The sequence below is a fragment of the Miniopterus natalensis genome, chromosome 21 (genome assembly GCF_054644295.1).
Source record: "Miniopterus natalensis isolate mMinNat1 chromosome 21, mMinNat1.hap1, whole genome shotgun sequence".
Taxonomy (NCBI): domain Eukaryota; kingdom Metazoa; phylum Chordata; class Mammalia; order Chiroptera; family Miniopteridae; genus Miniopterus; species Miniopterus natalensis.
The window spans coordinates 17146404-17168961 of NC_142101.1; the positions used below are offsets into that span (position 1 = coordinate 17146404).

Consider the following 22558-nt stretch of genomic DNA (forward strand, 5'->3'; position numbering starts at 1 on the left):
CAGAGTGAGCTGAGCGCAGCAGACAATGTCCTCAAGTTCCAGGGAATGACTGCCGTTCGGCGTCCAGTGGTGACCTGGGTCACCAAGGCTCTTCTGGAAAGAATCCTGGTGGCAATTCTGAATTTTCCAGAAAAGCCCGTGTGGGAACCTTGGTCTTTCAACTTCTCGGTTTGTGACCTCGGGGAACTGGACAAACCACTCTGAGCCTGTTTGTCCCTCGCCAAGAAAACGGGAAGAACAGTCCATAACCTAGTGCTGTTGTTAGAATCAAATGAAGGGACACGTGATGTAACGTCAGAAAGGTGATGTTTAAGAATTGTATATATATATATTTTCTATTGAATTATCTATAAGAGACCCAAAACAACAGAAGCACAGAGCTTGGCTTATTGAACTGAATACCTATGTGTTGCTGGAACAGTCTACTTGCTGGTAAAGTGCCTTGGAAATAAAAACAAACACCTCAAGAATCCAGAATGTCTGTGTGATGTTTTTGTCATCGGTCTCATTCACGTCACGGGCTCCTTTGTGACCTGAAAACTGACCTGATGACCTCACCGGGAAAGCTGGGCTGGGGGAGCATTCATTTAAATTATAAGAAACGCTTATGAAATATTTAGACGAGAGCTTAGTGATAAATATCATAACCATGCCTGCCAGATACATTCATATATCTAAACAAAAACGCATTTTAAATTCACAGGGAAAAATACTAATTATATATCTAATATCACACCGTGGGTAATACGGGAGATAAGCTTCAATTTCAAACCAAAAATTTAAACTAAAATTAGTTTTATGTTGAAAGAGTTCTCTTTTCAAAATATGTTTTAGACAGAAAAACAAAAATATGTTTCAGAGAGAGAAAAAAAGTTTATATCAATTCTTTGACTATTTATTTTATACCAACACATTACTACTTGTGAATTCTAGATGTTATGTAAATGACATGGATAAAATGCTGGAATAACTAGGTTTCCAGTAAATGAAATGAAAATGATTGTGCAGAGTATACTGATCACTGATTATTAGAATTTAGAAAGAGCATGACTAAGCAGGTTGCTAAAAAGTTAAGGGTTGACTTTCTCTGCGATGTGCTCGCAATCACATTTTTCTGAATGTTTCCCGAAATGTTCTGCTCCTTGGCTGGGAAATGGTTCACCTGCGTATTATAACAACGGCGGTGGCTCCCGGAATGGTTGCTAAGTACAGGTAATAACATGTCAACTGCTTACCAAGCATTCTCCCTCCAGGCCACTGAGAGGGACCTTCAAATGTGCCCATTTCCAAAATCCTGGTGAACGTCCCCCAAGTTCTAACCAGCTACGTACCCGACTAGAACTCATTTCACGGCAAGAAAGGAATCCCACAGCACTTCTTTTTAATAACTGTTCAGCTACAAAATTTTATTGGTATCTTTTTGTATGTCCCCTCTAGAGGGTGTAATGCACAAAAGCATTGCCACGGAACATAGAAAATTACAAATGAAATTTATTGTAAAAAGTAGAATGTCTTCCAGGACGGGTGTCAGTATTTATTTCATTCATCAACCAACACTGCAGTATAACATATGCATGGTCAGCGAGCCCGTGTGGGTGGAAATTGCCATCCAACGCTACCGACGGATATAAGACAAAGATATTGAAAAGGACAATTGAAATGGTAACTCTTCCAAACAGAAACGGTTCCACAAGAGCACGGTAAAAACTCCTTCAAGGTCTCGGGGTTGTGCTTGACGGATGACCGGTTAGCTACACAGTTTGGTCGTGTCGTAGTCCACGGAGCTGGGCAGCCGGGCGCTGAAGGCCTGCAGGGCGGCCTGGATCCGCACCACCTCGCTGGTGGACAGCTTGAGTCTGTGGCGGAGCAGGCACGAGAAGAGGTCCAGGCGGCGCTGGCCGGGCGGGGACAGCTTGTTCACCCGGTCCCTGATCTCCAGCAGCTGCAGGAGCGCCGAGTCCTGCGAGCCCTGGGTGTAGGGGTAATCCAGCTGCAAGATCAGGTCCCGGATGGCCTCGGGGTCGAAGTGCATGCTATAGCCGAACACCTGGATGTTGTTGATCTTCATGTAGCCCAGGTTCCGGGCCGGGTCGATGAACTCCAGGGGCTCGTAGTACAGGCTCTCGTTGCCGTTGGGCCCGCTGGACTTGATGCGGCTCCGCAGGTAGATGTGCACCGTCTCGAAGAACGTCTTCCACTTGTTTCCCAGGGTCAGGGACCAGTTGTAACACTGCAGGGGCAGGTCGAGCCTAGTCCGCTCCCAGTCGGGGAAGCTGTTCTCGCTGATGGGCATGAACCAGCTCTCGGAGTGGCTGCCTCCGAAGGGGTTGATGTACACGGCCAACACGGGCTCCAGGGTGCTGTTTTTCGTTAAGCAGATCTGCAGCGAGAGGCCCAGGATCATGTGGACCAGGCTGGACTTGTACTTGTTGCTCTTCAAGGTCAGGAGCATCCTCTTGCGCCAGGAGGGGTCGAACCAGCTGTTGAGGCGCATGTCGTTGCTGATGAAGATGGCGTGGACCTCGATGCGCCGGTCGGTCCTCTGCAGCAGGTACTTCATCTCCAGGTCCTGCAGGTCCGTCTCGAAGCCGATGTAGTGGTCGGTGGACTCGGCCACCTCGGGCTTGCACAGGCCCTGGCTCAGCATGTAGCCCGCGTTGCAGGCGCCGCAGCGGGTGCGGTTGTCGGGGGCGCAGGACAGGCAGGCGGCCGCGTCGCCCACGGGGCAGGGCAGGGGCGCCGCGCACCCCACCTGGTCGTTGGGGCAGGTGCACGAGCGCGTCTCCTCCGAGAAGCTGCCCAGGAGCCCGTTCTCGTTGCAGTAGAGGAAGGACTGGATGCGGGCGAGCCAGTAGGCGGACGACCTAGGGGCACAAAGCAGAGGGGATGGTGAACGCGGGCGGGGCGGGGCGGGGCCGGGCGGGGCGCAGGCGAACTCCGCTCTCCCTCCTTCAGGTCGCCGCCAGCCAGCTGGCTGACTGAGGTCAAAGATCCACACACGAAAGGAGAAAAAACTCCATGCACTGTGCTAGCTCATCATAGAAAAAATATAAACGTATATTTGTATCACAGACAAATTATATATATTTATATGTGTTACATGACATAATATATAATATATGTAACATATAATCACGTTATATAGTATATATTTCATAATACAGTATATAGTATATATAGGGTGTTCCCCAATAAATGTATACACGCTCTAACAGCTGATAACTCACTTAATTTTCACTCCTTTTCAGGTTTAACTGATTTGAAATAATGGGTGAAGCCAGAGTAATCTTTGAACAAAGCAAATGTATCCTAAAGTGCCACTAGGCTTTTATTAGGGGGACACATAAATGACGACATTTATGGTACAAAACCGGCAACAGTCGACGCATCGCGGGCGCGCAAATTCCGAAGGAAATGATTCCTGATGTCGGCGCTCCCATCGCTCGGCGCGATCAGCAGGGCCTGGGCCAGGACCGTCATCGGTTTGAAATCAGGCGTTGAGAGAAAAAAATTATTCATTTCTGTAGATTCTTTTAAATCTTGAAAAGGAACTGTATGCTAATAAACACTGACATTATAATCATTCAAAGTGTGTCTACATTTTGGGGGGACCCCATGTATATAATGCATGTTTTTCTTTCATCACCCCACAAGATTAGCTACGGACAATTCCTTCCTCTCACCGTATGCTTGGAAGCTGACGGTGAATACAGTTGGGTCGGTGATTGCTATGAAAAGACATCCAACACCAGGAAACAAAAGTGGTTTTATCACAAAATATCTAGAGGAGAGTTGGGGCAGATAGACAATGACTGTTCATTCACTCACCCTCAGCTTCACAGAGCCCTCAAGTGGCAGGACGCCCTAAGCAGAAAATTAAAAAAAAAATGCAAAAAAAACACAAACGACTCCAAATTGCCAATCAATGGATTTAAGTCCTAGGGTTTTTATCAACATTGAAAGAACAAGTACCTACTGAGAGGAAAAATATTATTAAAACACGTTTGATTTTATACTTACAGGCTGCTCGAGGAAATTGTTGAAAAGACCTCGTTAAAACCAGCTCCGAGTTCTTTTAATAAGGGGTTAAGTGTGTTAGCTTAATGCGTTTGATTAGAATCGTTAACGACTTTTCCTCCTGTCTTCCCCGGGAATCCGGCTGATCACGATGCAAACTGAGGACGTTGTTTTTCTGTTTCTCTGCATCACTCAGACTCTCCGGGTGCGTTTAAAAATCTCAGGAGGAGGAGGGCAGGAAGGACTGGGGCCTGTGGCTCCCGAGGCTTGTCTGTCTGCGTCGTCGTGATGTCCTCCCTCCCGGCTGGCGGGTCGTGGGAAGGGAGGGCCAGTCCCGTAACCCACACTGCCTTCTGCTGCGACAGGGTCCGGCTCAGCCGCTCGCAGGTGCGTGGCTCGGAGCGGGCGCAAAGCTCGCACCTGCCGGCGGAGTCCGTGCGCCTCTCCCGTGTTCGGCAGGGAGGACGTGTGCGGTTTTCTGCAAAAGGTGCCCGCTGTTGTGCTCAACCCTTTGGACCTCTCAGAGAATCTGCACGTGCTGAACGCAGGTCGTAATCTGAGTGAATGATCACTGACTACAGCTGAAGGTACTCGGAACAATAGCTGAGCTATAGTATATTTGAAATATATCATATGTTTATTTTTGGTCCCAGCCTACCCGCCCCTCGCAAGGTAACAATTTTTTTTTTTTTTAGACTGACTCTTCCCTGTTTCCCCAAATTAAGTAAACTGAACAGCCCTTTATTCCCACTCCTACCTACACTTAGTTAGTTTTCTTCACAGTGCCCCTTTCCACTCAGAATTTTATATTATTGTGTGCTTAGTTGCTTACGCTCCATTTATCCCATTAAATACAATATCCAGCTTGTCAAACCCAGTATATTTTGTTTATAGCTATAGATCCAGAGCCCAGTAGGGTTCCCGGAGATTGCTGCCCTTCAATAGTTACTGACTATTGCATCTAAGGCACAGATGAATTTGGATGAACTGCAGGGGCGGGGTTCCTTTCTTCTGCCAAGGGCCATTTGGATATTTATAACATCATTCGAGGGCCGTACAAAATTATCAACTTAAAAATTAGCCATGAAAAAAAGTTCCTGGATTTATTGAATTTTGAGTCCTGCCTGCGGCTGCGGTGGCAGGGCCGGGCCCAATGATTTCGCGGGCCTTATACAGCCCAGAAGCCGGACGGTCCCCATTCCTGAATTCCAGGAACATCTAATCAGTGCGTGCATCTCAAAGTGAAATTTATAGCCCTAAAATACACATTTAACACAGTCGTGAAGACCTAGCTCCCAGGTTCCTTCCTTCCTTCCTCCCTCCCTTCCTTCCTTCCTTCCTTCCTTCCTTCCTTCCTTCCTTCCTTCCTTCCTTCCTTCCTTCCTCCCTCCCTCCCTCCCTCCCTCCCTCCCTTCCATGTCCCTCCCTCCCTTCCACCCTTTCTCTCTCCAGTTCTATTTAAGTCCACCTAGTATCAAGAATATAAAGTATATCCTATCTGGATTGAAAATCATATTTTCTTCCCCGAAACCAAAGCATACATTCCCCAGCCAATTCGTCGCCCCCGCGCTGGAAGCTCTGATCGTGTTTCCGAATCACACGCACAAACAACGGCCGGAGGCAGAGCTCACAGAACTCGGTCGCCGCAGGCAGAAGCGCTCAGACACTTCTTGAGAGAAGCAGCGGCTTTCCGCTCCCGGCCCTTCTCAGCCCCTGCAGGTGCCTCGCTGGGGGAATGGGTTTCGGTTTTGTGCGTTTAAGCTCCTCACGGGTGAACGCCGATGGTGGCCACGGTCACTGTCACAGCCCCGGGGCCTTTGGACGGAGGGGCTAGCCTGTGGATGTCCTTCCTTTGCTGCTTCTGGTCCTTGTGACTATTTTACTGTATTTCACAAGGAGGGAACAGATTTTTCAAGGAAAAAGAAATACAATAACCAGTCTTTTTTTTTTTTTTTTTTGACTCCTTGTAAAAATTTGGTCAAAAATAGAAGACGGAGCAGACTTCAGGATTATATGTGGGTTTTTCGCTTACCCAAAGGATCACGAAGTTGTATTCTTTTCTCACGAAGTAAAATTTAGCTTTTAAAAAATTTTTAAACTCCACAAGATTTTCAGAAAAAGAGCTTCACAACTGAAGAGAAACAGCTTCAAAATTAGGCTGCATCAAGCATGTTCTCAAAACTGTTGCCTTTTATACCTAAATATTAAAACAAAATACTACACTTTTCTTCTCATATGTAACTGTTATTGACACAAACGAATGATATAAAGTTTAGGTTCCTGGGTGACACGAATGGGCATCGGTCTCTTTTTTGGAAGCCAAAAAAGTGAATTTTGTTTCACTTACCTTGTTATGTAAAATAGAAATAAAATATAGGTTGTTATAAGAATTAAAGCACAATTGAAGGAAAAACATTTATTTATTTATTCATTGTTTTAAAGAATAGTTCACTGGTTTTTAAAGAGAGAGGAAAGGAGAAGAGAGAAACATGGATGTGAGAGTGAAACGTGGACCAGCTGCCTCCCACGCGCCCCCTACTGGGCATCGGGCCTGCAACCCAGGGCTGTGCCCTGACCCAGGATTGAATTGGTGGCCTCTGGTCCACGGGACGCCACCCAACCGACTGAGCCACACCAGCCAGGGTGAAGGAAAAGCATTTAAAAGACTGCTCGTGCACAGAATAAATGCAAAATAAATAAAAAAGCTTATTATTATCAGCGTTATTACTATTGTCATCTTTTAAAGCAGTATCACTGGATGCACTTTATCACAAATGCCTTTTTATCCACAAGGTGGAAAATGTCTCTTTGTCTTCTGTAATTTATAGACTACATTTAACAGTACACTCAAGGCCTCTGAAACCCTCAGAAATCTGCGAAAACAAAACTGCTCGAGTCCAGGACGTATATTCTGCTATGTAAGGGTTTGCACTGAGGAATTCGAACATATGTTGATACAAAAACAATTACCTCTTCTCCCGGCTGAATCCTCTCTGAGCACTAATAATCTTATTTCAAAGGTCCTGTATTCCAACCTCCTGATCTTTTACTGCTCTCCAAATCTGTGCAACATGGCTCTGAATCGTAAATTCTAAATAATATCATAATTTCGGTATCTTTTTGAAGTTAAATATTATTCTTTTGGGTAGAGCATTTCATGTCAGCCTCCATAGATTTATTCTTCTCACGCCCTAATACTTTCAACTAAATACAAATTTGGGATTAAGCACCCACAGCCGTTTAAAAAAAATCAAAAGCTGATTATTGGCTCAGTCACAGACAGATAATACCAAATAATATTCTGTCCCTCCCCCTCTCCCAACTCTGCTGCTCTGGCCGTCTCAGCCTGGCGATGTCTGAGTGTCATATGTAGAAATGAACACCCTGTTAATTTTTAAATGCTTTTAACCAAGATTTGTTTGTAATAAAATGAACAGGTCATTTTTTTGGTTATTAATTCGCTGTGATTTTTAACAAATTTTAGCGAACAGGCCATATGTTCGAAAAAACACTGTAGTGATTTCGCCGACATAAATAAATATTACATCTCTGTAACTATAGTCTACATATTTAAGCCCAAGAGCCACGGATCGTAAACAATGTTCGGGAAGCTTGGAAAGGTCCAAGGCCTGCTGGCTGATGTCCCCACGGCGCTGAGCCCACCCCAGCCGTGCGCATCTGCTCGCTCGCGGTGACTGGTGAACTCGGGCATTTGCGAGGCCAATTCAGCATTGATTTAAAATTATGGAAACACCTATAGAAAACTTTCCTGTGAAATTAAACTTTTCATGCACACTTAATTTTAATGACACAAACGTGTCTACATAATTAAAGACAGGTAAGCTAATTTGCTAATTTCTTAACATAGGCATCCAGAAAACCTACTTTATTCTACAGCAGACTTTCAGCTTTAGTGGACACACCCGCTTGCCCAAAAGAGTCCCTTATATTGGGGTTTTACTGTATTGCAATGGACTGAATTTTGCATCCACTGAGATTTCACGCTGGAATCCCATTTCCCAGTGGGACAGAATTAGGAATTAAGGCCTCTGGGGGCAATTAGGTAGAGAGGGTGGAGGCCTCATGAACTGGATTACTGCCCTTTAAGGGACGCACCGCCTGAGGCCACAGGAAGCGGTGCCACATGACTACCCGGGCAGAAGTAGATTCCTCCTTGCCCGGTGGCAGCTCAGCCAGTGGCAGAGCACCAGAGTCAGCCATATCCCGATAATGCAATTATTTCGGAAATGATGTCAAATTAATGTTGGGAGTATATGCTGTTTTCTTCGGTCATGAGGATTTATTCGAATTTCAAATAATAATAATAGGTCGGGACCTGAACTGATGTTGACACCCTTGAGGACTAGCATATCATGGATCCCTTGAGAGCAGCACCCGTAAGCCAAGCAGAACAGCCTCTATGCTTCAGGATGCTTTCTGTTTTTACCCTGGAAAGTCTAGAGAATCCATTTGCAAAAGCCAGTGACACAAAGTCAGTAAACCAACAAATACATGCTGAATATATGTATTTAAATACTCTTCCTCTTTCCATGAATGGAAAGTCGCTTTCTTGGTGTCCTCCTAACAGTCTGGACTTTTCTAAGGAAGGCCTTATTTCTTGCTTCAGTTTCTGTCCACGTACATCACTCCTGTAAACGCTCTGAAGTGTGTGCAGCCTCTTCGTGTTCCTCTAAATTGAAAACATGTCAGCGCCTTACGTTTGGTGAGAATCTTGCTGACGGACGCATTACAGAACCCGGAATGAAATCAAGCCCGAGACTTTCATCTCAGAATTCAGAGCACAGTTTTTCATGTTAAGAGAAAATGACGTAGTATGTTTCCTTCATTAAAGTATTTAAACAATTACGTCGAGCCCTTCTGTTTCTCCTGCTGTATTCATCATTTCATGTCCTTGTCTTCTGTTTCTTAAACCATCTTTGAACACGAAGGCAAGGGGCCTGCGGTTATACTGTCCTTTACCCTAGAGGTCACTCGCACAGGCCGAGGTGGCACAGACTGTGGGTATCAGCGTAAGGCTCCAAATAAACCGACTATTTCCATTGCCAAACAGCTGGTCCATTTAAATTATAAGCGGGGAAGAAAAGAAAATAAGCCAAATCTCTCACACAGCATTGTGCTCATTAATTAAATAAACCAAATATTTTTACTTGTTAGGATGCACATTTAGTAAGTTTTGACACAGAAATGGACTATCACACATTTAGAATGTCAAAAAGAGTCTTCCCCTTTTTCTACCAACTCTAGATTCTATGCTTCAACTATCAAAACGCCAGTCGGTTTTCTTTTATCAAGTCTTGAGATATTTGGGGGGAAAAATTCCACTTGGGAGATGCTGTAGAATAAAGCAGAATTGAAGGGCAAAGAGAAGGGTCAGTCTTTGAATATATTTCTCACCTATCGCTTGACAAATATTTCTGGATCCCGGCTTGCTGTAACATGCTCTGGGGCGGCACCCAGAGCCTATCCCCTGAACGGTGCACGGCTGATCCTGCCATCCAATATCAAAAAATCTCTCATTCTTTCATCAGTATCTGAGTTCGTTATTTCCAGTTTCTTATAGAGCAGGAGGCCCAGTGAAAGCAACTTCCATGCTTTTACATGATGTCAGAATAGAAATCAAGGTCAAACCTTCGAGACAGTCACACAGGAGCCCCCAAGAGAGGGGAGCCCTCAATGGTGAGTGCCCGACAGCTGAAGGAAAGTGGAGGGTTCTTCCTGTAGCTCTGTGTCTAAGAATATTCTGGAGAGATGCTAGGTGGCGGCAGACTGAGTGGAAGCTACACGGACACTCTCCCCGGACCAATCTGGATTCACAACTAAAACATAGGAAAACCAACTGAAGACGAGCTGGGTGCACCCTCCTCACCAAGGAGGAAGAGGGGAGGCCGCATAGAGACAGGTAGGGAGTGAGGGGGCACCAGAGGGCTGGCTGGGCCCCCCGGGCAGCAGCTGAAGGTCCGGAGGGAGATCTCAGCTGTGGGGGGGTCCCCACTGAGGACTCTGGGGCCTCAGCCCCTGGAGGGGCTCCCCAGCCCAGAGCACCAGAACCGAGAGAGGTGCCCATATAACATCTGGCTGTGAAAAGCAGCCGGGTTTCCGTCTGCCAGGGAGAGACGGCGGAAAATGCAGGCCCCTCTTCCAGAGCCAACACACAAAGCTTCGTGTGCAGCCCCTCACCCTGGACTGGAGCTGTGTGGGGCGAGTCTGGGTTGTGGGCTCTGGAGAGTGAGACCAGAGGACACCCGTCTGGATTCCTGGGCCGAGTCCTTCCCCCAGACCGTGGAGAACATCTTTCTCAGGCAGCGATTTTCAGCTTTTGCCCGAGGGGGGAAGCAATTGCCCCGCCCTGCTGGAGAGCCTCTCTCTGGGCCCAGAGGAGTTTTTACAGCCAGAGGCATGTTAAGAGACTAGTAACAACCAGGCGCCCCACCCTGTGGAGCTTCTACAGCCTAAGGCTCATTAAGAGAATGAGATTAATCGCCTGCAGGCAGAGGCAGACCTCAGAGTGCTTCAGGACCTGGGCCTTGGACGAGCAGGCTTTGGTGTGCATCTTGGTCCTGTCCAAAGGCACCCAGCCCCAGCAGAGGAGGCCTCAAGCCTAGGGTTGTTGATAGCACCCCTGTGTTCATAACAGTGCAATTCACAACAGCTAAGATCTGGAAACAGCCCAAGTGCCCGTCAGGAGATGGGTAAAAAAGCTGTGGCGCAGTCACATGGTGGAATACTATGCGGCTGTGAAAAAGAAGGACCTTTTATCCTTCGGCACAGCATGGAGGGAACCGGAGAGTATTATGCTGAGTGAAATGAGCCAGGCAGAGAAAGACAAATACCAAATGATCTCACTCATATGTGGAATCTAAGAAACAAAATAAACTGATGAACAAAGTGGATCCAGAGACATAGAAGCATGGAGCAGACTGAGGGGTCTCAGAGGGAAGGCGGGAGGGGGAGTGGGTGGGGAGAGGTCAATCAGGGAACTTAAATGTTAAGCAGAACCCATGGACTCAGACACTGGTCTGGGGAAGGCCTGGGGGGGGGTGGATGTGGGGTGGAGGGGATCAGTGGGAATAAAAAGGGGACATCTGTAATATTTTCAACAATAAATATAAAGAAACTTTAAAAAAATATTTGGGGAGGAAAAATGATAAAAAATGTTTTGCTTCGTGTCTCTACACATCAAATACAGCGGAGGAAACTGGTTTTCTTGGTTTCCTATCTGGCCTTCTTACCCATCAACAGGGACATGAGATTCAACGTAAACGAATATGCTTCCTCGAGGAATCCTTTACCTCAAAAAACTAATACACATTGAGGGAGTCGTGTGACGCTTTTTTCTTTTTTCCTGCTTAATTCACTCTTTTCTTACTGTTTTCCTTCCACACCACTGAGGGTAACCGCCATTCACAGCCACCTGTGTACTGTAAAGTCAGCAGAATAAAAGAAGTCCTTCCCTAAGGCTGCATCCGTCATTGCCTATGTGTGTTCATTTTTATCTACATGTCACAATAGATCCTGGCAGACTTAAATTTCTCCTCCGAGCAAATGTCATGTTGCTCCTGGAAAAAAAAAAAATACTAATTGAAAGTATCCGCCTTTCACTAATGCAGTTAAAAGCTACCGTCAATAGCTGAAAATTGATTGAAGCAGACAACGTCCCCTTTTAGGAGCAAAGGGTCCAACAAACGACGGGTTTTTCTGGCAGTGGGGACGCACAGGGCGCGGACAGGCTATGGCATGTCACACACACGAGAAAATGAGCTCTCCGAGTGGCATGTCAACATTAATTTTCATAGCTGTGTCACACCTCTAATCATAACCAATGGGTTAGACAAAAACACCTGCTGTCTCTTCTGAAAAATCTGTGTGACAAATGAAATCCGAGGTAGCATGACCACCAGCTAACGGGCGACCCGCCCTGGGGTAAGTGTCGTCAAGTGTCCCTGCAATGAGGGCCGTCGGTGCGAACTCCACATTCTAAAGGGACTAGGCACGATTCCGAATAAACACATTTCCATTACCCTCCTTAATGGATTTTCTGAGTCAGAAATGGAGTGAGGGAGATAAATACGAGTTTTTGTTTACAGAGTAGCTGCCTGAAGAGAAACTGAAGGGACCAGTTGAAGCTACTAAAGTGCAAGGCCCTTTGCATATGAGACGCCTGGGATTATGGTGCTCAGTGATTCTCGAAACTTCCACACACAAGGACAGATTCTTGTTTCCCTACAGGACCGTAAAACACAGGGACACGGTCATCCTCACAGTTATTTTCCAACTTAAAAAAGATTATTACTTCTTTAAATCAGGTGGTGGTGAAAAGAGAGCTGTTGCCACTAGTTTGGGTGTTTAAACTCCTACTCTATGCAAAACATACTTGAGCTTCTCAACATGATCCGTCCAATTCTTCCCTAATCTGATAGTTAGAACTGTCTCCTTGTTACTGGGGGTAAATTAATCTAAAAAGAAACATCTTGTTAGAGATTTTGCCTCTGTATCAATCTTTAAATGTTTACATTTTACAAATTTCCACAAAAATCTTATATTAGTCTAAAGTAAAATGCACACATAACGGTACATGTGATTTAATAAGTATTTACAAAGTTCCCACTTTATAAATAATTGTTTAAAGCCCCCAAAAGACATACTATCTCAGCTTAAAGAGCTTACATTCAATTCTTACTAATTTTTAATGTGTAACTATAAAATTTTCCAATGCACACAAACAGTAGAGGTCCCACCTGAAGTCCCAGGCATTCCTTAGCCAGCCTCAGCTCACAGAGCTGGTGTGCATTTCTATATGGACCTCAAAAATTAAAATGTCAGAAGGACATTAACTTACATGATCACAACTGCCATTACCACATAATGACATTAACTGTAATTTATTGACAGTAACAAATACCAAGGCCCTATTCCAATTTACCTGGAAAATGTAAAGTAATTCTTTTTAATTCTTAAAAATCAGGATCCAAAGAGAGTCTAGTCATTTCATTTGGTAGTTCTGTCCCTTAAGTCTCTTTCAGCCTTTCCTTCTTTGCTTAGCCCATGCTGTTGACTTTTTGAGGAAATGAGGCCAGTTTTGCAGAATATCCCACTGTCCAGATTTGACGGGGAGATTCCTTCTGGTGCCACTTGACCTGCTCAGCTATCCCTAATTAGTTACCTGGAGACCAGAAGGTGACGTCAAAGGTACAATTAGATCCAGGTGTATTGTGTTTGGGGAAAGAAGGCAGGGAGCAAGCTCACAAATGATTCCAAAAAGTTACTACTTTTTATATTTAAATTAATATTCTAGCCTCAAATCCTAGACACACACAGACACACTCACACAATCCATAAAGAACTCTGATTTCAAACCAAACTCTGTGATTGCCTGAAAAATATTCATAACAGAATAGACCAAACAGACTAAGTAAGCCCAATACTAGGCCGTTCTGTCTAACCCCACAGTTCTGTATCTTCCTTGCAAATAAGAAATAAAATGGTAAAGGATACAACTGGGGGTCGGCGGGTGTGGCTCAGTGGTTGAGCGGCAACCCTGGCACCGAGAGGTCAGGGCACCTGCCGGGGTTGGGGGCTCGACCCCCATAGGGGGCCTGCGGGAGGCAGCCGACCGATGTTTCTCTCTCATTGATGTTTCTCTCTCTCTACCCCTCTCCCTTCCTCTTTCTCTAAAAAGCAATAAAAATATATATATATATTTTTAAAATAATACAACTGGAACTAGGTAAAGAAATGGGTCGCGAGGGCCACAGCTGTTCACAGAGGGCCTTCAGCTGGGCTCTCGGAGAGACGAGAGAGAGGCGACGTTTAGCAGCTATTTTAGGCACTTTACCTAACACAGTCATTTAATTCTCACTTCTCCAGGGCAAATATTATTAATACTAGTTTTTACAGAGCAGATCACTAAGGCTCTGGGAGGTTGGGTCACTTTCCTGAGGTCATATAAGGGGTAAGTGGCAAATTAGGAATGTAAGGTTTTCTACTCCTTAAACATACCCTCAGAAGTAGATCCAGGAGCACAATTGCAGGAGAGACCCCTGCCCCAGACAGATTGCTCTATGCTTGTAATTCTTTCACCATAAAATAAAGTTCCTTGCATTGAGAAAAAAACCGAAACCTGCAATTCAAATGAGGTAATTATAAAATATATAGTACCAAGACTGCCTATTATAATTGAAAGTATCTGGTTATATTCCCAGCTTAACTACAAACCAATGCTAAGTTTTCCTTTAATTTCAGCCTTACAATAATTACTTTGTGCACAAGCAAGGATATTTTATTAACCAACCGGTGTTTATTATTTTAATTTTGAAACAGAGAAGTATCTTAATGAGAACTTAATTTTACCACAGCGGCTAATATTGACTGTCTGCTATGTTCCAGGTATGTTTCCAAACGCCTGGAAACACCTTTATTAACTCATTTAAGACTCAACATGAACCGGAGACAGGTACTAATGTCTTGTCCAGGCTGCAGAAGAGGAAAGTGAAGAGAGAAGAGATTTTGGAAATGGATGAGCTGGGATTTAAATTGGCAATATGACCCTCTCATGCCCTTCTTAATACTCCATTCCCATAAAACTAGCTTCTTTTTAAAGGCACAATAAAAGGTAATGGCACCTCCTTCAGGTAATTAAAACTTCAGTCGATTCTAAAAGACCCATCTGTATGTAAAAGTGCTCTAAGAACGCGTGCCAGTCCCGGGAAAGGGGAGGCGGGGAGCTGGGGGGAAAAAAAGCTTTAATAGAGAAACAGGCAAAACCTAAAGCTTCCATTCATTTGCTCATTTGAACACCAAGTATCGAGCTGAGATTTTTTTAATTTTATTCCTGTCATCTTGATCAATTCACGGCTTCCTCCAACTGTTTGTCTCCTGTCCTCTCCGGCTTGCTTACCTGCGAGCTGAGCTATGTTTCTACATTAATAATAACAGTTAAAATCGAACTTTTAGGATCTGTTCAAACCGCATTGGAGATTGGAAGAAAAAAAACAAATGAAGAATTATCTGCAGTTCATGCTTTTCTGATTTCCTGGTTTGTAGCTAAACACACAACCGAGATTCAATTAGATACTTTTCCGCGCCACCATTATCGGAATTAATGTAAAAAGTTCCCATCTTCTACACACGACTACTTCCTGATGGTTTCCAAATTTTTAAGACATTACATTAGATGAAACTTTTCTTTTGTCTTCCCTCTATCATTTTTTAAAACCGTTTATTATCCACAACGTTTACTTACACCGAATGCAGATGTCTGTGTTTTAGGTAACTTTCTTGTGCTCTGTTAAGACGTTACCGGGCAAAATTATGGGCAAAGCGGCAGTGACAAAGGCTTAACTGTAGTTTATTTTGATTGATTAATGCCTTACATAAATCTTTTTGTCTTATCAAATCTTCCAGATGGAAGGAAAGCCCAGGGCCTGGCATCAGTAGCACGGGAGATGGAGAACCATGGAGTTGCCTTGGGCCACTCAACAGGGGCCCCTTGCAGACCACTGCTGGGTATCACCGGGGTCAGGACCTAGGCCCAGGCCCGGTGCCCACTGACCCTCAGAGGGCAGCTGGCAGTTGGCCTTATCATTTTCCAACAAACTCATGAGTCAGTTTGTGACTCGATCATGTCTAGCGGGTAAACATTTCATCCCTGCGTGCCTTTACCTCTGTCCTTCAAACTGCTAGATCGGAGTTATTTTTATTTTTAAATTTATTTTATCTTTTAAAGGAGCTCCTGCTTTCTCTGGCCATGACAAAAGGTCTAGTAAAAGCACACACATAAAAAACAAAAAACAACAAAACACTCAGGGGCTAGTGATCAGATGCCAGTGATTCTGAATTCTGGGGATACAGAAATCTGGGAAGAGTCGTCCCTCCTCGCCCCTCTTCAGCGTTATCTTTCCTCTGTCCCAGCACTGCTTCAGTGCAGTCATTGCGAGATGAAGTCCTGGGTAATAAAATTTACCCTTCCATGAAAAGGGATTAGAAAGCAATTTTTTGTGTGGGATACGTGGATTAGAAAACCCAACATACAAAACAGAAACCACTCGGCAGGCTCTTTGAGTAGGACATCTAAATAGTGTCATTATAATTAATGTCCCCTTAACGGCAAGCATTTCAATACAATTTCCCAAACCTTGTGTAGAATTTGCCTAAAACCGACTGCACTCAAAAGATAGTAGCTTTTAAAGATATCATTTTAGTGAAGTACATACAGTACTCACAGTAATGCATCTCTCTCGGTGTGTAGACCGCACCCCCCCCCAAAAAAAGTGTTAAATTAAACTAGGACATATCATACAGCCCTGAAATCAAACTAAGGAAAACACAAACAAGAGACCATTTAATATAACACACCATGCCGTCCACCAAGGTGAAAATGCCCTGAGCTCACGTCCACATCTTTGGTTAAATAATTTCCCTTGTTTAGACAGAAGCATCCAACCTCACCGGAGTCCTGCTCTTATATTTATGAACAAACCCAGTAGGTATTTTCCAAATTATCTTCAGCTCTCCTCCCTGCTGGTGACCTGAAGTCATTTAAAGTATCTCGAGAATTTATACTGTAAGGATGCGCCCTTACTAGGCCCCTACGTGACCCGCAGCTTTTGAGGGCTGACGGCCGTATCTTATGTTTTTAATTCTTGGAGCCCAGCAAGATGTATGACACACAGAAGCTCCTCAATAAATACTTATTTGCGATGCAAACAATAATGGGATACACGAAAACGATACGTGATGCTATTTAAAGACATCCTTTCGATTTAAAACTGTTTAAAAGCTATTTTAGAAAGCTCAGGTGTGTATAGTCTGTATTGAAGAACCAGTTTTGAACACAAGGCACTGCACGTAACAGTGTGGGGATTAAAATGACCTTGACACCTTGTCAGGAGGCAGAGATGGTCAACCCCGATGTAAGAAGGAAGCGGAGCAGTTGTCCCCTGCTGTGAGCATGCAGGGGACCTAAACTCAACCGTGTGCCTTCCAGGAGAGCCAGCGCCACAGCTCACGTGCCACCGAAATCTTCGCAGAGACACGGGTCCCCTCCCCGGGCACCAGGGGAAAACATAGGCCACCCAGGCTTGCGAAGGTGACTAAGGAGATTCATTAGATCAGCAGTCACGGCGTGGCCCGGGTAAGAGAATCCTGGACATCGGAATGGGGGGCCCTTGGCGATCCCCTTGTCCAGCACCTTCACGTGGCAGATGGGGACACTGACGCTCGATCGGTGAGGGTAACTTCCCAAGGTCGCGCGCATAATCAGTCGCAGGCAAGGTCTCGAACAGAAGTACTCAGGCTCCTAACGAGGATCCTTCCAGCTGAATAAAGGTCATGCTGCTCCGAAGCATTAAAGCACGAAGGGGAATGAAGAGCTTCTCCTTCGAGCACATTCTACAGACGTAAAAGTGAGTGCACGTAATCTAAATACCTGTAAATATACATGGAAAACAGACACGTGCCTACGTAACGTTACAGAAGGACACGCCGGTGTGCACACATGTCTTGGTGCTCTTGAAAAACTTCCTCCAAGTCTAACTTAGTTCTTCATGAGCACCACATTGTGCGTTTCACAGGAACAACCCTTACCATGAGGCCATTGATGATGATGATGGCGGCGGGAGCTGTGGGAACCAGGCCCCTATTCAGAACATGTAACTGATTTTCTGCACCGTGCATCTGATTATAGTCGATGGAATCTGCTACATTTCCACAAATGAATCTAATACTTGGGAATGAAAATCTCAGTGGGATGGGATGGGATGGGATGGGATGGGATGGGATGGGATGGGATGGGATGGGATGGGATGGGATGGGATGGGATGGATGGGATGGGATGGGATGGGATGGGATGGGATGGGATGGGATGGGATGGGATGGGATGGGATGGGACGGGACGGGACGGGACGGGGTGGGGTGGGGTGGGATGGGATGGGATGGGACAGGATGGATGGGATGGATGGGGTGGGGTGGGGTGGGGTGGGATGGGATGGGATGGGATGGCAGTGACACCCACTCGTTTCTCAATGTTCCCTCTTCCTCCCTCTGCATAGTAGCAGGCTACTCGGCCGAGCCCACGGCCCCCAGCCCACGGCTGCATTTCCTAAGCTGCACTCTTGCTCCATCACTGTCAGTTTTGACTTCAAAAAAAAAAAAAGAAACACCACACACCATTTCCCCCCCTCAAACCATTGCCTGCAACTGTTCTCATGGCCCTACCTAACGACGGGGAGCTAGATAAAACAGGGATACTCAGTAGTCAGTACATGTTTCCATGTCATTCTTCATACTTACAGTCATGGGAATTTCATAAATTAATTCTTTGACCTTTATTTCTTCCTCTAGATAAATAGAGACACAATGAGTTTATGTGGTCATGGTAAGAATTAGATTAGATGACATGTGTAAAAGATAATCACATGGTACATCCCCAGAACGTAGCTGCTTTTCTAGACCTTAAAATGCCACCTAACCATATTACTTTGTAATTTAATAACTTGATTTGTTTATTTTACAAATATTTATTAATCAACTAGTACGGGTTATGTAACTGACAATTCAATTGTATCTGCCACAGGCTATTTTCTGATGCTTTTCATTGAGAAATTGGTTTGTCCATATCAAATGGACTACAGTTGGTTAACATCATTGTCTACTGAGTTCACAGAACTTATAGATCCACTTGGTCCAGAATGAAACTGCTTGGAGGAGAAACCTGCCTGATACCCGCCGAAAGAGGGAAAACGGGCCCCACGGCGGCACTCGACACCCTATTTGCTAATAAAGCAGGTTCCTAGTATTAACTCTCGCTTGTAGCCACACTTCAGCAGTCTAACAAGTGAACACTGGGACGCCTTTATAGCACGAGAAAAACTAGACACGGGAAATCATTTTTCCGACACGGGGGGCTGAGGGATATTGGTTAAAACATCTGCCGGTTGCTAGTGTTCGGCAAACCTTGCTGAATCCATTTGTTTATCAAGGCTCGGCCTGCAGTAGATCAAAGAACGCCTTTGAGTCGACACGAACTGCACAACACAAAGCGCAGGAGGCAGAAAGACTCTGAAATCTTTTAAATGTGTCTGATTATGATCCTTTTATAAAAGGAAACACCGGAGAGTCGTGATTTGATTGGGTACGTCTACTATGGCAATACGGGGCCGCCACGGTCGGATTTTCACTAGGCTTTCAACTGATTTCTGCCATAACATAAATAAACCCGATCCGATCTTACACGATGGTCTCCTTTACACACACTCGCTGTGCTCCTGAGCTTTAGGCAGCGATGGAGACGGGAAACAGGAGCGTGAGAAGTCAATCACGAACTCCACCCTTTCATTCTTACGGACAGTTTTCTCTTAATAAACCAATTCTAAACTTTACCCAGCCCAGCCAATAAAAAAAAATTTAAAAATTAAAAAAAAGACGTCTCTTTTTAAAATGAAAAGACAGTAATTTTATTGTCTACTAGACAAGAGTGCGCCGAGAGGCCTATTTTTGGTTATCTAAGTGCAAGAAGCAGGAAACTATAATTTTCGTGCGCACTGCTGTATTATTTACCAGTGCTGGGGATATTTATAATTCATGCAGGCGATAATTATGGCATTGCATTCTTCAGGCACCCTGTGGGAGGCCAGAGGCAGATCCTGAACACTGAGGACAACGGCTCGGTGCGGGCCTAGAGCGGCAAGCACAAGGCGAGGGCTGAGCATCCTCTGGACGTGATGAAGACGCCGAAGCCGGAGATGCTGTTTGCAAACAAAAGGTGGCTTCTATTTAGCTGCCTGGTTAGCAGCCCTCCTTACTCCAGGATTGAGAGAGAAATACAGGAATTCCGCGCGGCCAGGGACGGCGCAGAGGAGGCGAGTGCGCTTCCAACACCGAGGCCCGAGGAGAGGCGCCGGAGGCCTAGCAGCCAGGCCTCACTTGAACCCAGCACAGTGCCCGAGCCCCAGGACCCGTGCTTCAGGGAAATACCCTGTAAGGACCACGTGGCTACTCTGCAGGCGTGACCTCATCTCCCGGGTTTCTGAGTGCCCATCTCAGCGGGGCTGCCAGGCGAGGGGCATTTGCAAAGCGTGTGATTTCGAACCTGGGGACACGAAGCGAACTGTGTTTCCCAACGATGCTGAGATGTCGAGCTGGCCCGAGGGCCATTAGCATTCCCGGAGCCCCTCCATCAGAGAGGCCCGGCTGCCCGGCTCCCCGCTTACTGTAAAGCCATTCATGCCAGCGGGGCAAGGGGCGCGAGGCTGCCAAGTTTCACAGGTGCCCCCGCGGGGAACCCGCCACCGTCTGCCACCCCCCCCAAGGGGAGGGGTCTGCATTCGGCAGGGAGGGGAACTTACACACACAGAGGCCACTTTTCAGCGTCTTTGAGGCCAGTTCAGTCTGGAGGCTGAGCGGCTGGACCTCCTCTTGCGACAGGTGCAGCGCGATACACTGGCGGCCTTAGAAATGCCCTTGAAAGGCGCCCTTGGCCGCAGCATCCTGCGGCCGCGTCTCTGAGGGGGGCCCGCTTCTCATGGGCCGCCCCACTGAAATGCACCCCCTCTTCCAGACTGTACCCCGTTTATTTTCCTAATGAAAACACAAAACGCCCACCGGTTTGTGTCTTGTGCACATTTTGCCGTTGAGATATACAGCTTATATTTTCATTTATAGATTCGTTACCTATGTTTATAGATTTGGTATTTCTTACATTTAAAAACTCCCGTTTCTTTATCTAGCCTGATTTTAATATCTGGTGATGCTAATCTCCTGTCTTCCATCTTCCTCTAAAATATTGTTTAATACTTTAGCTTACCTGCTTTCTCTAGGATAAATTTTGCCTAACGTTGCAGTAAATTAAGTAACGTGAATTTGAGGGAAAGTAGTATCTTATAAGGTGTTTTCCACTCAGAATCATAACGAAGGTCTCCATTTATTCAAAACGTATCTTAATTTCCTAACCTGCTTCGTTTCGACTTATTTCCTCACTTAGGTGGCAAATGGCCAGTTGGTCAGCTGGCTCCTTCTTGCTGTTTGTTTCCTGCACTATCTCTTTCCAGAAATCTCTCCACATTCCTGCAAATGGATCGTACGGCTTTATCACATTTGGTAGCGATAGAATTTATTTTATTTCAAGAGGAATTCAGATGAGGTCCTGAAACAAAAACAAAAAAAAAACTCATGCATTTTAATCATAATGTCTTGTCCTTCTTATGTTTCTGATTCACACCGAAGGTGTGCGGTTGTGTGTGTGTGCGCGCTTAGGATAATACTGAGGACGATATTTTATAAATGTAAATCCACCTTAAGATTGGCAGGCTTTCCTTATATCCTACCTACTTTGTTTTCCTATTGTTTGTGGCGAACTTTGCTGCTCGGATGACTTAATTTCATTCCAGCTCAATAAAAGGCACTGCCTCCGACGTGATCCTCTGTGTCTCCTCCGAGAAGCCCACGTGGAGCCTTCCTGCTGGGTTTAATGGAACAAACACAACAGACTGACCTTCATTTTCCCCCGCGCTCCTTTGTCGCGTCGGTGTTCTTTGTGCGGTGCTGTCTGTTGTTGTCTGAAGTGCATCTAGATTGCGAGAAAGGGGATTTTGATTTCAATTGGCATTGATTTCTGAAACGTATTCACCGACTTTATAACTCGTGGCGGCCGCCTCAAATGAAGTCCTTCAAAGTTTTGTTGCTGTTGTGTCGTTGTTGTTTTCAGCGTTACAGGGATTTGAGCTGGTACCTATCTTGGGGATGTTTGGTTTTTCCCTTTTGATTTAAAAAGCCATTTGATTTTTAGAAAAGCTTATCTTTGTTTAATGCTCCAGGAAAAGAACCCGGGATTGCAGCCACCTACAATTTTTAATGACGTGGTACGTGTGTGTGTGTGTGTGACGACCTTCTGTGAGTTTACATACACACAACACGTGCATATAAATGTGAGCAATACACGCGAGGAAATAATAATGATGGAAGGAGCGGAGTGAGGGTTTCTTTTTGTCCTCAGCATGAATAATATTACACATACTATGAAGATTACAGATTGCACACTGACTTTACACGGTGATATCGAATTAAGCATTAGGTTAAGTATCATGAGGACAACCCAAGGGAGGTCCCCCGCCCCGTGAGGTGACTGGGGTTGACTGGATAAAGGCAGTGTTTGTAAGACTGGCCTGACTTTTCATCTTTAGTTCAACATAAAATTATTCTTTTTTAATTAGTGCCATCATTTAGAATGGAAAAGAGCTCAGGACAAATATACTATCTTATCAGTATATTTACTAATGACAGTTCTGACCTAACCAAATTCACCTACACACATTGAGACCTCCAATGTCACCTGTATGAAAGCTGACAGAAGACACTTTCATATAATATGAGAAAACATTTTTTTATGCCTCTTTTATGTATATATGACTATATTTTTTACAGACCGATTCTAGTCTGCTCTAAGTTAGTCAGGTCACCCCTACATCATGGTCTTTACCGCTGCCGACACATTCTGTTGGGATGTGTGTGGGGTGGAAGGTTCACGAAC

General features: G+C 45.2%; 1 protein-coding gene across 1 annotated transcript in view; it reads right to left on the reverse strand.

The window, feature by feature from the left end:
- Nucleotides 1–1427: 1427 nt before the first annotated feature.
- The window catches only part of BRINP3 (BMP/retinoic acid inducible neural specific 3), a 134814-nt gene continuing 113683 nt past the window's right edge, over nucleotides 1428–22558 (reverse strand). The window contains exon 8 of the mRNA XM_087828839.1: nucleotides 1428–2864. Coding sequence (XP_087684965.1) covers nucleotides 1748–2864 — 1117 coding nt within the window. The 3' untranslated portion in view covers nucleotides 1428–1747. The remainder of the gene's footprint in view (nucleotides 2865–22558) is intronic.